This window comes from Netta rufina (genome assembly GCF_964035555.1).
Source record: "Netta rufina genome assembly, chromosome: 8".
NCBI lineage: Eukaryota > Metazoa > Chordata > Aves > Anseriformes > Anatidae > Netta > Netta rufina.
This window is the reverse complement of record NC_140131.1, coordinates 5,394,901-5,410,633: the sequence shown is the minus strand read 5'-3', so window position 1 is coordinate 5,410,633 and position 15,733 is coordinate 5,394,901. Positions and strand designations below refer to the sequence as shown.

Sequence of the window (15,733 nt, the reverse complement as noted above, 5' to 3'; positions counted from 1 at the left end):
GACAGCAGCATGGGAGGTGACAGTGCAGGAAACACCTCACCACGACCAGCATCTCCTGGTGCTGCGGCTTCACGGTGTGCAGAGGTACTCATCGGACCAGCTGGTGCAGTGCTGGATGCTGTCGCGGCACAGCGACCTGGGCACGCAGGCGCAGTACTCGTAGAGCACGGGGCTGCAGCTCCACCACGCTGACCCGCACGGAGGGCAGGCGGACACTGTGGGGACAAGAAACCAGGAACAGAAATGCTGCTGCTGCACTCACCAGGAGCCTCCTTCCTAACGCTGGCAGCTATTGAAAGGACACTAGTGATGACCCTGAGTCTGCAAACCCACCAAAGAGACATTTTTATGATCCTTGGGGCAGAGGTGCCACCCTGGGAGGAATGGCCAGCTGTAATTCACTTGTTTAGCAGGCTACCCTAGACAAAGCTGCTGTTACAGACAGGTCTCACTGGGGGTCCAAAACCTCAGGGGTGATTTAGGAAGAAAGCTGCTGCTCATTTTTGAGTAGAGGTGGATTTAAGTCACAGAGACACACTCAGTCCCCCCTTGGTCTTCGGGACATACCTGTCTCCTGACCAAGGACCAAAGGCTGGTTTTGAATGATTGCTGCTGCTACAGCTGTGCATCAAGGTGGAAATACTTTGTTCTCAACAAACCACAGAGAAGGAACAACTTTTGGGGTTGGGAGCAAAGAATAATCAAATCCTTTAGGTTGGGAAAGACCTTCAAGACTGTTAACTCCAACCATCAGCCTGACCTACCAAATCCCACCACTACATCACGTCCTTTAGGGCCACATCCATAGAGTCATAGAACCATTCAGGCTGGAAAAGACCTTCAAAGCATGGAGTCTCTCCCCTCTTTGCTGCCTCCAGTTTTTGGATGTTGACATGAAGGAGCCCACAAGGTTCTCTCAAGACCTAGCCCAGCCATTTTGTGTCTCAGAGGAGGACACGAGCCTCCACTTGTTCCCAGCAGCATTAGTGAGCACCACTCCTGTAAAACCTCTTCAGTCTCTCATGAGAGCAGGCCCTTTGCTTACTGTAGCCAGAAGGCAGACTTACAGCTCCCCATCTCATCGGAGCAGTCCCCGCAGTCATTGATCCCGTTGCACCTCTTGTCAGCATAGACCCAGTGCGCAGGGTTACCGCAGCGGAAAACCAGGTAGGTGGGGAGGCTGTGGGGCAGGTCGCCTGCAAGGGCAGAGACAGAGCCCGTGCTGAGCTCTTGGGGCACGGCTGTGCCTGCTGAAACAGGGACAGGCAGCTAGCGAAGTGGTTAAATTACAGCCCAGTTGGTGAGACAGGTCTTCAGAGCACAGCAGGAAGACCCGGGTGGGAAGATCTCAATGAAAGTGCTCACCACAGAGTTCCTCCTGCTCATCCTCTCCGTCTCTGCAGTTGGAGGTTCTGTCACAGACCTGGCTGGCCGGGATGCAGGTCACTCTGTCATCGCACAAGAAACCTGTCCGGTTACTGGAGGCTGCACAGAGGCGGTTCGCTGAAGGGAAAGCAAAGGACACTATTTTCTGACAGTCTCATGCTCACGGATGGTATGGGGAAGAGATGAAGAAGATTTCAAAATCAAAAGGGGGGGAATTCAGAAATTTATTTGTCATCTGGAAATAACTAGGGGCCAGAACCCATCTCCGGTGTCCTCATGGTGGGTGCCAGCAGCTTGAATTGTGTCACCCAGAGTTTCCACAGCTGATGATCAGTTCACAGCCACCCCTCTCAGCCCCTTTCCTTCTCCCCACCACCGTTCCCCTCAGCACCACTTTCCACCTCCCCCATAGGGCCAACGACAACCCTCACAGGACTGACCTGGTGAGCGTGGTGGGAGCCCCAGAGCCACCGCCAGGCCCACGATGGCCACCATGGCAGCCAGGAGGAGCAGTGAGGTGACACAGACACATCTCGGCGGGCAGCACAGGCGGGCCCCACACGGCCAGCAGCAGCCTGTTGGGAGGCAAAGGAGGGAGGTGAGGGGCTGGGGAGGGTCCAAGGGGGCTCTGGACTGGTGGAGAGATGCTGAGGTGTGTGTGTGACTCCTCTGCCATGCCAGCAGTTGAGTTTTAATAGCTGGCTTCAGGCACTTCTGTCACCCAAGGGTGAATTAGCAGCTCAAAATGGTGAGAACTGGACAGCGAGCAGCCCCTTTCCCTCCCCAAAGACATCGCAGGATACAACAGGCTGCAGCCTCCCAGGGAGCCCAGCCTGCAGAAGGTTACCCACATAAATCAAGCAAAATCAGGAAGTTAAAGGCCAAAACCACAGCCATTGCAACACAGAGCAGCACACGTACGAGCTGACCAGCTGCCTTGGCTCTTGGCAACGCCAGAGCTGCGTGTCCAAACCCAGCAGTAACTTCTCTCAGATTCCTCTCTGTTCCCAGACCGACAGGAAAAAATGAACGTGGTCATCTGAGAAACACACACGCTTGCGTAACGGGTCACTAAAGACAACCCTGTGTGAACAACTGGATTTTGGTGCTTCTGAACATGAAGAGCCTTGATGAAAAAGTTAGGATTTCTTAGCTGTGCCTCACACTCGCTCAATTGCTGCGTGTTGTAGAAGGCAAAGACACACCCATGGCTCAGCCACAAAGGGATCCAGGCTGCAGTAACCAACCCCTCCGTCAGGCATGAACAGGAATCAAAGGCAGGACATCTCAGTTTAAAAGCTAAGCGGTGTATTACAGCGTGTCTGTGCCTACAAAACAATGCCGTTGACCAAAGGGACACGAGTATAAAATAATGGCAGTGAGGAAACGCTGTTATGAGGCAATCTGCAGGTTTCCTGTTGATTGTATGTGATCTCACCTTTTCTTTCTTAGTGTGGACAAAATTTGCTGAAGCTTAAAGCATATAGAAAGCCCACAGAAACAGTTATAAGCCTCATCTGCAACAGAGGAATATTACATATCATGTTACTATACCATAAGACTGCCAACTCCAGGCCAACAAAAAGCAGCTGAAGTCTATTAATTTTATAGTCTGGATGTTTCACTACAGAGGGGGAAAACATCAGTCTCAACAGATCATAAATACTGCCTGTATTTTACGCTGCCTAGATAGTTTCAGTTGGTTTACAGTTCAATAACAAAAACGTTAAGCTCGGCATTAAATTCATTACCTCTTTCTTCAGAGAAGGGCTTTGCTGGATCAAAAGGAGCTACATCACCGTTCCTCTAGAAGGAAAGGAACAAAACACCGCATACAGAAGTGACATGTGATAACCATGCAACGTATGCTTTTCTAGTTCTCGTACCATCTTATCCAGGAATTAACATGTAAATATGGATAGACATGGCGATAAATATTCTACATACAAACAAAAATTACCTCAGTGGAAACCTGACCCAGATTTGGCTCACAAAGCGCTCAGATTACCTTCCAAATCTCCGTTTCCTATTTGTACAACATGCACTAACTCAATACAGAAGTATTGATATCAAGTGCTGGACTTGATACCCTTTTGTATCAAAGCAGATGAAGTAGACATGACTACAAAACTCAGAAGCCGCTGATAGAGAAGTTAAACAACATTATCAAGAACAAGTGTACTTTAGGAAACAGTCGCACATCAGATTTTTCCAGAGCAGGGCCATACCTGGGGATGAGTTTTGTTCATTCCTCCTGCAGCCACAGTCTTCACAACAGCCCAGCGGACCACAGGAAGCTCTCTGCACCCCAAAATTCAACCATGGTGCCAGCATACACCAGCTGTAACGTGAGCAATGTTACCAGGATACAAAATGCAACAGAGGGAGGAAAGCAAGGAGCACAGTGCTGCCCAGCACGTGTGCAGGAGAGGCCAGGGAAGGCAGGCTGAGCACTTGCTCTGGTCAGAAGCAGGGTTTACAGGGTTTACAGCTTGCTTCTCATCCCTCCCAGCTGATAAAGGGCCCAGAGACTCCTGATACTGACAACCCCACTGCTGCTCCTGACACACATGGAAGAGAAATGCTCACCCCCCAGCTGACACAGCTTGAATTTGCCTTGGTGCCAGCCAGGAACCAAAGGACAGGAATTGAAAAGGCCTGAGGAAGGGAATTCAGGTCATCTTCACCCAAAACTCCTTTCCCCACCTCTTTCCCAAAACAAGGCTGACACACTGGCCTCTGCCATAAGCCCAGGCTCCTACAGGACGATCAGGTCTCGGCGGAGCTGTGCAGGATACAGCCACCTGGAACAGCTTCCTCGCTTGGGCCATAAGCACGGGCAGAGCAAATCCTCCCGGGTCCTCTTTTATTCATGTACACAAATTTCCAGGCCTGCGGTAAATCTTCACATGAAATGAATTGCAGCTTCTGAACCGGCTGCAGGCTTCAACACTGCATGCAGAGCGGGTTTGCAATTTTAAAGACAAAATGCTGTGAGCCCACCTTCCTCATGCTTGCAGAAGGGTCCCCAGAACTCAAGCACCTCCAAATTGTTGCCACCCCACAGGATCCTCCCTCCTAAGAACCAGTTAACCAGGGCTTGGAGAAGCTGGCAGCTGTATTGCCTAAAACTGGCCCCAAGACAGTTTCACTGGGTGAATTGATGCAAAACAACAAATAATGCCTGATATGGAGTAACTACTGCCCTCTCCATGCCCAAGCACACAACTCACTCGTGATTGCCGTGAGTTACAGGCTTCTTGGCAACGGCACGTGCCAGCCCTGCACTCACCTGCACCAGCCCGAGTTAAATACAGCCTTCCTCCTTCAGCAGGGCAACGCCCATTTGTCCAAAGCAGAAGCTTCTCACTGAAATCTATCACAATTAAACTTTGTGCCAGAAAGCTCTCCTGGTTGGAGAGGAATTTGGGGTGAGAACACCAAACGCCAGTTCACAAACAGTCCGTGACTCTAGGCACTCACCACACCATGGAAGAATGAGACTAAGGGTTAAAACCTGTGTATCAAATTCCAGATCTTCTGCTTTTCAGAGGGGATGTTTAAGTTTCTAATCTGACTTGCTACAGAATGAGCATTTTGAACCTTCAAAAAGCTTTAGGTGATAGCGAGCTTGGTGACAGTGCCATGTACCAGGTCAAGCAGACTCCCTATGCACATCCCACAAACCAACCCTTAAAAAAAACATTTAAGATGTGGAGTAAAACAATCCTTAGAGACAAATGTCCATAAGAACTGTCATCTACCACTGTTTCCTACAGCAAGGTTATCAAGTTCAGCTGTAACCAAGGAGGCAGTTGGTTTCAGATCAGTTACACCACATCAGACCACCAGTCCAGAAAAAAAAAAAGACTTGAGAATGAGGTAACACACACAAGCAAGCCTTCTGAAGCGCAAAATACTTGCCCAAGATCAGAGTATTGAAAAGGAAATAAAGATGGATACATTGAGAATGATGTGAGACCTTCGCTAGTTCTATCACCCAAAACAAAAACCCTAACACCCACACAGAAGTGCCATGGCTGCTTCTGCCAGTGGTGAATCACACGCACTTGAGAGATGCCTCCCTGATGTCAGGATGACTCTATTTAAAATCTGGTGCAAGTTCAATGGAACGCATGCCTAAAGAGAATATAAAATGCTTTCTTTCTGTGATTTCAATAATTTAAGGCCCTTCACTTAAATAGTGGTCTTGGGCAGAGATCAAACCCAAATTGCAGCCTCTGAAAATGAAGATGTCAGGAAGTTAAACGTTTTTTAAAAAAATAAGTAGGAGAAGCCATTTTGCAAAGTCAAATGCCAAGATAGCTTAAATACTCCACTTAGACTAGAAATCTTGAGAAACAGTTCAATTATCGCAGCCTAGGCAGTATCCAATTTTACTAAAGAAAGCTGCTTTGACATGAGCTTACAAGCACAGCACTTAACAAGTTCCTTAGGCTCTGGCTTACCTTGGAAACAGCAGTGCCAAGTGACAGATTGCTACAGGCACAGTTTCCTGTGACCTAACTGAATCATTGGCTTCACTGCACACGTTACTTAGCTGAGGTGTCGTTATTAAACAGCGAACAAGAGACAAAACACGTAAAACTTTATTTGATCCATTTGTAGAGTTTTCTTCCTTTGTTGTAGATGCATAGGCAGATACAATGCCAAATAAAAGCAGAAGTTGTTTAACTCAAACCTAGGAATGTAAGCAATAAAGTCAGACATTTTGGAACAGAAAGGAGTTTCACATTCATGAAATCAAGTCAACATAACAGAGGCCGTACTGTACACATTTAAAACAGGCCAATAGCCGTGTTTTCCTGAAGCTGTAACACTCGCTCTGCAACTACAAGTAACAGGAAAGTAAAATACTGTAACAGACTCAACCATCTACATGTTACTTATTCAGTTACAAAAAAATGGGATTGCTAAAGTCTCTTCTGGAAAGGCGATCCAGAACAACGTAGTGCTAAGAATATAGGCAATCACTGAGCCCGTATTAACAGATTTCCAAACACCCGTTCACATACATCACATCTGATAACGCAGAACAATGCCATTCTGTGCTGGAGCAGGGCTGTGTACTGAGGTTTGCACTGCGTGAGCAGAAACGCATGGCTCAGCTGAAGTACTACAGCAGACAGGGATTTCCCATGGCTGTCACGCAGCTAACAGTGTTCTGAAAACATCACACAACTGATTTCCACGACAGTCAAGTCTGAGGCCTTTGCAATAACGCCACCCACACACAGGTACACGCTGATGTCTGGTGACACCCAAGTTTCTGGGCCACAACACTGCTCACTGACGACAAATTTAACATCAAGAGGTACCACTGATTTAAGACTTCAACTTACAGTTTCTGTACATTGATACAAGCCTGTTTAAAACAAACCTCTCAGTGCTCTTAAGCCTCACTGAGAGAAAATCTGCTTAAATGCATCTAGGCTGCGGTTTCTAGCAGCACTGTGGAGGCAACAATGCACATTCCTGCTTAATGGCCCCTGCAAGGCTACATCATCTGCAGTTACACAACCACCAGCATCACAGCCAGATCAGGCACTGCTACGGAGCCATTTGTAACAGAAAGGGGACAATATATTGCATTCTCCAGAATATCAACCATTTCCACCAAATTCAGAACCTGGAGAAATTTTGTTTCTGCTTTTAAACCTGCACAGGATTTCTGCATAATCAACAAAATATGAGTTGGAGACCACGCCTTCTAGCCAGTTCCCAAATACTTACAAACAGCCCTTTAAACAAATCACATGTCCACAAACTGTGAATACTAAGGGAGCTAGCGATAGCCATCTCAAAGAAAAGAACAGCAAAAACGTATTAGAAACGTGAGGGACACTGTTAGTTGTTGTGTTAGTGAATCACAGAGCAAAATCAGGTCACACTGCCCATGAGAGGAATGCTACAGACAGTGCTGAGCATACCGTAGTCAATAATCAACCGTAGCAAAAAGCTATGTAGTCAACGTTTTCTATACAGTCATTTTTATTTGTCTGTTCTCATTTCTCAGGAATCAACTTGTTTCTGTAAATGAAGTTACAAGGCTAGAGTAGTTAATCAAGAGTGGAAAGCAGATTTTCTTCAGAAAACACAGGCTCTAACTTTACAAGCAATTTAAGACATAAAGGATAAAGTTTGACAAAATAATTGACCATGTGGTGTGTGTGGGGAAGGGTATGTCCACACGTTTTAGCAGTTTCCATCTTTCACAAACGGAGTCCTGGCCTACAGTACCTCACAAATGCTTTCCATCGTGGATATTGCCACACTGTAGAAAAAAAAATATATTTATTTTTGCAGAAAGGGTTGTTTGTGCATGGACATTAACAAGTACAAAAAAAAATCAGCAGATAATTTTATAATATTTTCTCTTAACTACAACAGAAAGTGCAACACTAAAAAGGCATCTCCTGCCCACTTAAAATTTCTTATACCTTTACAAAGCTAACTCGGAATGTACACATTACATCCTAGAACACACAAATAAGTTTGAAAGTGTCGTGGCAGAAGTATGGAAAGCATGCTTACAGCTTTGGTAAGCAAGACACATAGCAAACACCAGTGGAAAGTGATCATGTCTGGAAACAAAGTCAAGGTGTCTGAAATCTTCACTACTACCTGAAAACAAAATCCCATGACATTTGTTGATTCTGTAACTTTATTTGCATTTAAAGACTGGCTGCTAAGCTTCTTATCTGAAGAACCACCACAAACAATCAGGAGTTTCTAGCACTGTTAGAATTAGTCTGTTCATTCCAATGGAGGCTTATTTAAATTGCTGATTGAGCCAGATTAACTTTTGTAGGAAGAGGTCCTGCTTCTTCGTGTTCCTCGGTCTTGCATCTAACCACAACAAGTGCAGAGGATGGATATCTGCTCAGTTTTTGTTCATTCATGTATTCCAGATCTCCGTAGATGCTCAGCTTCTGAAATATTTAAACAGACTACTTTAAGACAAAGGCTCTTGATACTGAGAATAAAACACATTTTGTTACGCAACTAGTCTTGGTTTTGATGGCTGTAACCCTTCAACACAGGTTAGCCCAGGCTTTCTGCATCAGCTGAAATTCATGACAAACTATATTTGAGTGCAAATAAAAATATGAGGTCCGCCAGAACAATAGCAGATGTGCTTGTGTACCAGACTCTTTAGTTTGTAAATACTGTGAGTCTTGCTTATTTCAGAAGCACAGTAATCTCTCTGGGCACTAGGCACACTAGCTCAGTTGGTTTCCCTCTGATCAGACTCTGCAGTGACTTCTGCGTTCATTGGTGATCCTCCTGAACGACAGACATACCGGGTTCCACCCGCACCATCCCACCCTCAGCAGAGAAACAAACAGAGGCTGCTTTCCAGTTAAAAGCAACCTAGAAGTTCAGAGGGCAGGGCTACAAGCCAAAGACGTAGCACCTGGTCCTACTGAGTAAGGCTCAGAGCACCTATCGGCCACAGGAGTGAGCAAAAATTGTTCAGATATAAAATCATCATATAAACAACAAAATCTGTTTGCTAACCGCATCTGCAAAATGAACTTTCAAATTGATCCCTCTCCCACAAATGTTTATTGGCCTGTAAAAAGCTGTAACATAAAAGCAATATCACAAATAAATTCAAAAGTATTTTAAATTATAAGGTAGGGTTACCTCAGAAGGAACGTACTGCTCCACAGCTGTAGCTACTGTTGCACAACAAATCCAGAGCAGCACCAACACTGACAGGACAAGTGTAGTGGTTAAAATCCAACTGGAATTTCTGTAATGAAAAGAACATTACTAGACTTGATATATTGAATACAAAAGTATGGACCTAAAAAGTTCTGTTCAATTTTGACTGTATGTCCTGTGGATTCACTAGTTTCTAGTCTGCTTTAGAGTTCTTAGTATACAATTTAGACTTTTTTTTCTTATTTTAGACTTGAAAGACACTAGGACTTGTAGGATTCTGTTTATTGGGCCCTAAGCATCCTCCCACTCACAATTTCAAGAAAAGAGGCACAGTTCACTGATCCTTCATATCTAAATTTTAAAAGGAAAAAGTTATCAGTAAGGGAAGAAAGAACCAACACACTGATCTTCAGCAAAGCTTAAAGATACAGTGGGCATTTTCAGCCTAGACACGAGACACAACAATGTCTTCCATATCAGAAAATCCCAAAACAAGATAAAAGTGCTTTGCCCTAAAACATTATCAGAAGTAAAGAACAGGCAAAACACAGAATCGATTAAACAGTTTGCAGAAGAACTCATAAAAAATAAGTTTAGGAAACAGTCAGCATTATGTTCCACACTCAAAGCGTAGGAATTATCAACATTCTGGCCAACTGAAATGCGAAAGAGGATCAAAGTTGGCAGACTTGCTCACAAATAACATTGGGCTAGCACAGAAGGCAGCGATAACAGAAAGTCAGACACACAGATTTAACTGCTGTGCATCCTGAAGCTAAAACTTGCAGCACTGACACACTGCAGCAGTGCCACCACGCACAGGTAGGAGCCACCGCTACGCTCCGTACGGGGTACAGTACATGACAGACGTACATGGAAAGACACTTGAACAGGCTGTCGCTTCCGTGCTCTTCAAAAAGCCCTCGGTACATCTGCGAACTTCCTGGGCGTAGGTCTGCTGAAACAGATCAGCAGAAACAGCTGTCAGAAAAGCAACAGAAGTAGAAGCCCCAAACTTTATACAGTTTGTCAGTGCAGAGAACATAAAAGGAAGCTTTTAAAATGGCCCTGGCTTGCATGTTTCTATTTCCAGCAGAGGCTGGTTTCTACCACAGGCTTTGCTAAGTGTGCATAGAGAAGTATACGTCCCAATTATACTTTAGCTTTCTAAAAATTCGCTTTCATGTGCCACCTGCAATTTCTTCCTGTTTCTCTCTCTCTCTCTCCCCCCCTCTCTCTCCCTTCCATGACACGGAACATTTGCATTTGCTCTTCCAAATCACAAAGAACAACTTACCGGCTGTTTTACTCAGTGATAAGGATCCTCTCGTGTCTCCAGTTTCCTGTTCGAGCTGTGGAACATACTGTACTTCTGGCTTTGACTAAAACAAAATAAGGGGTTAGGAGATCCTGCTAGCAATCTCCCATTGATCTTGATCATACACATTTTCAAAATTATCAGGGAAGTTAACCTTAAGACATACACCATTCACAGATTTTTTTTTTTCCTTATACCAGTGCTAAAGGCAGCAACATACTATTGAAAACTAAAACACTTCTGACAGTGCTCCATTTTTTTTTCTGAGACTAGAAGGAGCAGAATTATATTTTTAGTAGCTAGGACACCTTAATCCTAATGAAAAAAAGACAAGCACCTGGAATATGACAATTTTGCCATCATCTGCTTGAAGGTAGAAAGTCCATGAGGATGTTATGAAGCTCTGAGCTGAATCCATCATGTCACTCCAGAACGATCTCACCAGTGTCAGAGGAAAGAGGAGATGAATTCTTGGCATCAGGGACATTAACTGCAAATATATTAGCCGGTTTTCCGTTTGTTTTTATATGAAAAGGCCAGAAGTCATATTCACGCTCACCCCACACCCCTTGTCTTTATTTCAGTCCTTAGGAAGATTTGTCTTCCGTTTGAAGAAGTTTAAAGCAGAGAAGACATGCTGAACAGAAAACAAGTAGGTGGTATTTGAAAAACATGTCATCTACTTACTTGCTCTTGCCTTAACTCAGCAAATGGCAATTGGTTCTGGCATCCAAGATGGCAAGCATATTGTTCATCAGATTGGGAGTATGCCTCAGTACAAGCTGCAAGGAAAAAGTTCCCCAAATGAGAAGATAAATTCTGCATTTTAGTTAAGAAAACATTTTCAGCATAAGTTGGATCAGAAACAAAGCAGCAGTTAAAAGACTGACAATCCTATCTGTAGGGAAAGATGTGGCAATCATTCCATGGTTAGCGTTTGCTGTGAGGTCTAACGAAGGTTGTGGAATCAGAGCTTACAGATCACGTTTTGGAAACTGAATGCAGTCAGAGCAACTGATCAGAAACGTTAAAGATAAACACAGGGTTGCAACTTTTCATTGATCCTCCTCCTGACACTGCATTTTTTCATGTACAGGCCATGTCAAATAAATATATGTATTTTAACCTCAGTGAACAGAGGTGGAATCGTGGAAGGACAGAGGAAGCTTAGGCTGACTAAATCCCTTAGAGGTAACAGCAGAAGTCCAGGTATCACAAGAAAACTGAAGGAGCATTCTCCTTTGAAAACTGCGTTGAAAATATTACTTTTTTTAAAAAACAAAAAATGAAGCCAGTTCTTCATTTTATAGGTATCTTCTAGCAGTTGTTCACTAGAGATCATGAAGACCAAAAAACCCTGAAATTATTCCCATTTACACACAGAGAAGCCAGTCAGACAACCTATGAGCTTAGCTCTTTCCCAGAATACTAGAGCTGAGATGGACTAATCGCAGCACTGCTTGAACTAAAGCCTCAAACACAACACGGACAGTAGCTTTCCAAATTTCCCCACAGTGACAAACGCACCACCAAAGGCCAGAACGCCAGCAATAAACACAGGCTCAGCAGTGAAATGTTGGAGCACAGCTCACAGCACCTGAACAGCAATTCCATGGCAAAAGTGCCACCAAACTAGTAGACGTAGAGACATCAGAAGACAGAATTGAGCAGCTCAGCCAAGATGCATCTTGCCAAGCACAGAATAATTAGTCAGGGTACCAACCAGAGTAACAGATTACAGAACATAAGCCAGCAAAAGACAACAGCCTCAGGAAGGAGAGTTAATTCAAAGTAAGCAACTGTTCAATTACCTCTACATGTGCTTTATTGCTACATCACCCTTTTTATGGCACTCTTTCTTGTATGGTTTGACAACTAGATTGACATGCTGTATCACAGCTATGCACAGTCTATGACAGACTCGAGCATTAGCCCATTTCTGGAGTATTTAATACAGTTTTGTATCACATTAACATCTTTGCATGTCAAGCTTTCTACTTGCAGACCTTCTATCAGCTCCCTGAGACAGCCACTAGCCCTCTGATTTTTATGAGCTCCCGAGAAGACAAAAGCCTCCTTTGAGCACTGACTCGGTGCTTAATTATATTTGAAATATAAAGGGGACCTACTTACAAGCATTCCTGCTCTGGGTGGTTATGTCCCACCTAATCTCTGAGTAAAACTGTTCATCAGCTGCCTTACTGGATAAGTTCTACACCAAAATAATACTTTTTGGGCCGTAGAACACATATTTTATCTTCACTATAAGATTTTTGCTCTGACATGGATCTGAGACAATTAGTCAGAAGCATTTAACGGTCTATTTCAAACAAAACATACCTGTTCCTGAGGGGTTAGCCCAGACCACCCTTTATAAAGCAGACAGTACGTTACAATCTGTGTTCTTACTCTGACTGAACAATTCACTTTCACAAACAAATTTGTTAGGAATTGTACACGGGCCTGATGTTGCACGGAATTAGAAAAGGAAAAGTATTGACTGGATTCTTTTTCCAGCCATTTTTTGCTTTCCGTGACAAAAAAAATTAAAGTGAATTTAAGTATTTGTAACTTATTTACAACTGATTAAATTTAAGAAATTCAGGAAAATGGTAACATTACGGATCACAGAAGAAGGAAAGTTGATGAGAACATACAACCCTCCAAGAAGATCTTCTCATGTCCTATACGTAACCTTCAAGAAGTTGTTAAACAAAACAAGAAGCAACTGAAATAATCCCACCAATTTAATGCTGATTCTGCTCTTCCCTCCATGCATCTCCACGCTATGGGATGTTAAAGGAGCACCAAATTCCTACCTGAATCGCATTCCAGTTTGGTTCGATTCAGATCGATGCCATCATCCACAAACTGGCAAATGGAGAAGAGTCTGCAGCCTCGCTGGCACGCATACAGCTCCTCTTCCTGGGAAGGAAGGCACAAGAGAAGATTGCATGCCTCCATTCAAGTAAAAAACGTGAAAAAAATATGTTTTTTAGAGGTGCTATAAAAAGCCCCACACCAGAACACCATCCTTCCTCCCTTCACTGGACCTAGAGGCCAGCTAAGCTGGCGGTCTGGATGACCTGAAATAAAACCAAGCTACAGCTCTTTAAGGCTGTAACACAGCCATTGATTTACTTCAGACAGAGCTCTCTGCTCTGTGGTAAGCCAGACCTGGAACAGCAAATCCCATTTTGCAATGCCAGTCCTACAACTCACAGCAAAGTTACGCTGCATTTTCGACAAAGTGTTGGCTTTAAAAATAAAGACAGTGCTGTAGAAGATTTACTGACATTCAACCACGGAACAAGCACAGTCCTCCATCGTGCAACTTCAGCACAGAACCCAACAGGTGAGGACAAAAAAACGACTTTTTGTCAGCGTGTTACAATATATCCACCAGACTAGTTAGAAGTACAACTTTGTTTTGATTTGTTGAAATAAAACATGAACTTCTGGCTGCCTTCGGTAGCAATGCCATGGCTAGCTACCTACGTGCACTTCCCACAGGCGATGCTCTCCCCGTTGCAGGGTTACAGCCAGCCTCCTCTGCCTGAGTGCTCCGACTTCTGATCAGGAATCGGACCCATCTCAACTCTTAACTACGCAGCCACTCACATGATTGCTCCCAGCTGCTTTGCAGGTGGTGAACAGACTCTGAATTAACCTAACGAAAACAAACAGACCACACCTTGCTGCATAACCCACTGTAAACGAACTGGCCATTGTTTGAGAGCACAAGTTCAGGTGCTTTAGAGGCAGAAAAGTCGAAAACGGACCACAGAACAAAACTCAATTCTGACAGCACAGGCAGGGTGGCTCAAACAGTCACACTGGTGCCAAAACCACATTCTGTAAATTGATACCCAACCAAAGATAACTTTAAAAACATTCTGTGGCAGTCCTCCACAAAAAGTCTTAGTGAAAATTGACTATTATTCTCCAATGTTAACGCAACCAATTTCCTTCTACTCTACTGATAGCTTTGTGACAAATAGAACAAGGACTAATTGGAAATATTTTAGGATAACGCTTAGGCCTAATTTCCCAGATTAGTTCCTTCTCCTCCCTATGATTGCATGGAGGCACCAAAGCATATGTCACGTACAGATCTAATGCTACCTGTACGGCACACAACGCCCTGCTACTTCCCTCTGTGGAGATACCAGCACCAGCTGCTGTGTGAAAAAAACTGATTTTAGTTTCATGTGAAAGTGAACAGAGCCCTGTTACCTAACATTGTCACTACTTTCGCTTGTCTGCTGCCCTCAAGTGAAATCTCAAAGCCAACGTAAGAACGCCCCTCATCCAGAGCTCAGACTGCTACAGAGCTGCAGCTGATAAGGCGATATACTGCCAGTGAAAAAACAAAACAGGGGAGATGAGGTCACGGTGACAGCTTTTCCACGTTCACAGCAGTGGTTCTGAGCTGCACAAACCTTTGAACCAACAGTGAACTCTGCAGCAGGCAGCTGTATTCTCTAAATATTGTTCCACTGTCTCATCATGAGGCGGGAGAAACCCTGTGCAAACGAAACACAACAGGATGAAGGTCCTGCCAGGCTACTCCCTGGCCACCTTTTATGCTTCATCCTTCAAAATGTGAGAGTCACCCTGGCATCCTGGTTGGGGTCCTGGGTACTGCTGTAGCCAAACGAAGCAGCACCCTACGCCAAATGACAGCTGCCTCTTTGGGAACAGGAGGAGGGACCTCTCCCCACAACTGGGGAATGCAGAATCTGAAAGAAGTATTTTTTCGTGTCCTGGCTTGTAAGAAAAAAAGTCACATTGCGGACATGTGCTGCCTGCATACAAATTCTGTTCGTGCTAGATGCAAAACAACCGAATATAATGATTTTCATCACCTCATTTCCTTCTGCACTTACTTTGCCACATAGTTCTGATTTCACAAGGCCCTACCTGACGCACCTACAGCGGGAACACACCGCGACGAGGCCGAGCCCCCTGCCCGCCCCTACACACCCCCTCCACCGGCACCACGGCCCCGCCGCCCCCTGAGGCGGCGCCCCGCGGCCTCCCCACACCTCGCAGCCACCGCACGGCGGGGCCCGCCCGTACCTTGGGGTAGGTGTGCAGGGAGTAGGTGAGCTGGCAGGCGCGGTGGCAGGACGCCGTGTTGCCCAGCACGGAGTCGAAAGCCTCGGAGGAGGCGGCGGGCACGGCCCGGGCCTGGCGGGCGGCGGCCAGCAGCAGCAGCAGCAGCCCGAGGGGCAGCGCCGCCATCTTCCTCCTCCTCCTCCTCCCTCACCACCCCGCTGACGGGACCGCCCCGCGGCCCTCTCGCGAGATTACCCCCTCCTCTCGCCCTCTCCT

The 15,733-nt window shown here is 45.2% G+C and overlaps 2 protein-coding genes across 3 annotated transcripts; both read right to left on the bottom strand.

The window, feature by feature from the left end:
• Positions 1-69: 69 nt before the first annotated feature.
• On the bottom strand, positions 70-3,635 carry LDLRAD1 (low density lipoprotein receptor class A domain containing 1; the record flags this gene model as incomplete). Its single annotated transcript, XM_084291152.1, has 6 exons — positions 70-215; positions 1,068-1,196; positions 1,366-1,503; positions 1,827-1,961; positions 3,138-3,192; positions 3,615-3,635. 6 exons carry the CDS (start codon positions 3,633-3,635, stop codon positions 70-72), a joined length of 624 nt encoding a protein of 207 aa, XP_084147278.1.
• A 2,344-nt stretch (positions 3,636-5,979) lies between these two features.
• TMEM59 (transmembrane protein 59) lies at positions 5,980-15,664 on the bottom strand. Of its 2 annotated transcripts, none has more exons than XM_084290740.1 (8): positions 15,479-15,664; positions 13,216-13,321; positions 11,084-11,178; positions 10,734-10,886; positions 10,376-10,460; positions 9,952-10,036; positions 9,058-9,166; positions 5,980-8,339 (listed from the first exon to the last, which is right to left on the bottom strand). In XM_084290740.1, exons 1-8 carry the CDS (start codon positions 15,641-15,643, stop codon positions 8,184-8,186), a joined length of 954 nt encoding a protein of 317 aa, XP_084146866.1. In that variant the 5' UTR covers positions 15,644-15,664; the 3' UTR covers positions 5,980-8,183. The 2 variants fall into 2 exon arrangements, with proteins under 2 accessions (XP_084146866.1, XP_084146867.1); XM_084290741.1 differs by having other exon boundaries at positions 9,952-10,033.
• Positions 15,665-15,733: the final 69 nt, after the last annotated feature.

What these genes read in the sequence shown, in the direction of transcription:
- TMEM59 (XM_084290740.1), bottom strand. Translation starts at nt 15,643, where the DNA reads ATGGCGGCGCTGCCCCTCGGGCTGCTGCTGCTGCTGCTGGCCGCCGCC. An exon ending in CAAACTGGAATGCGATTCAG is followed by an intron (nt 11,179 to 13,215) that starts GTAGGAATTTGG and finishes TTTTCCTTGCAG; the next exon opens with CTTGTACTGAGGCATACTCC. An exon ending in GCAAAATTGTCATATTCCAG is followed by an intron (nt 10,461 to 10,733) that starts GTGCTTGTCTTT and finishes ATTTTGTTTTAG; the next exon opens with TCAAAGCCAGAAGTACAGTA.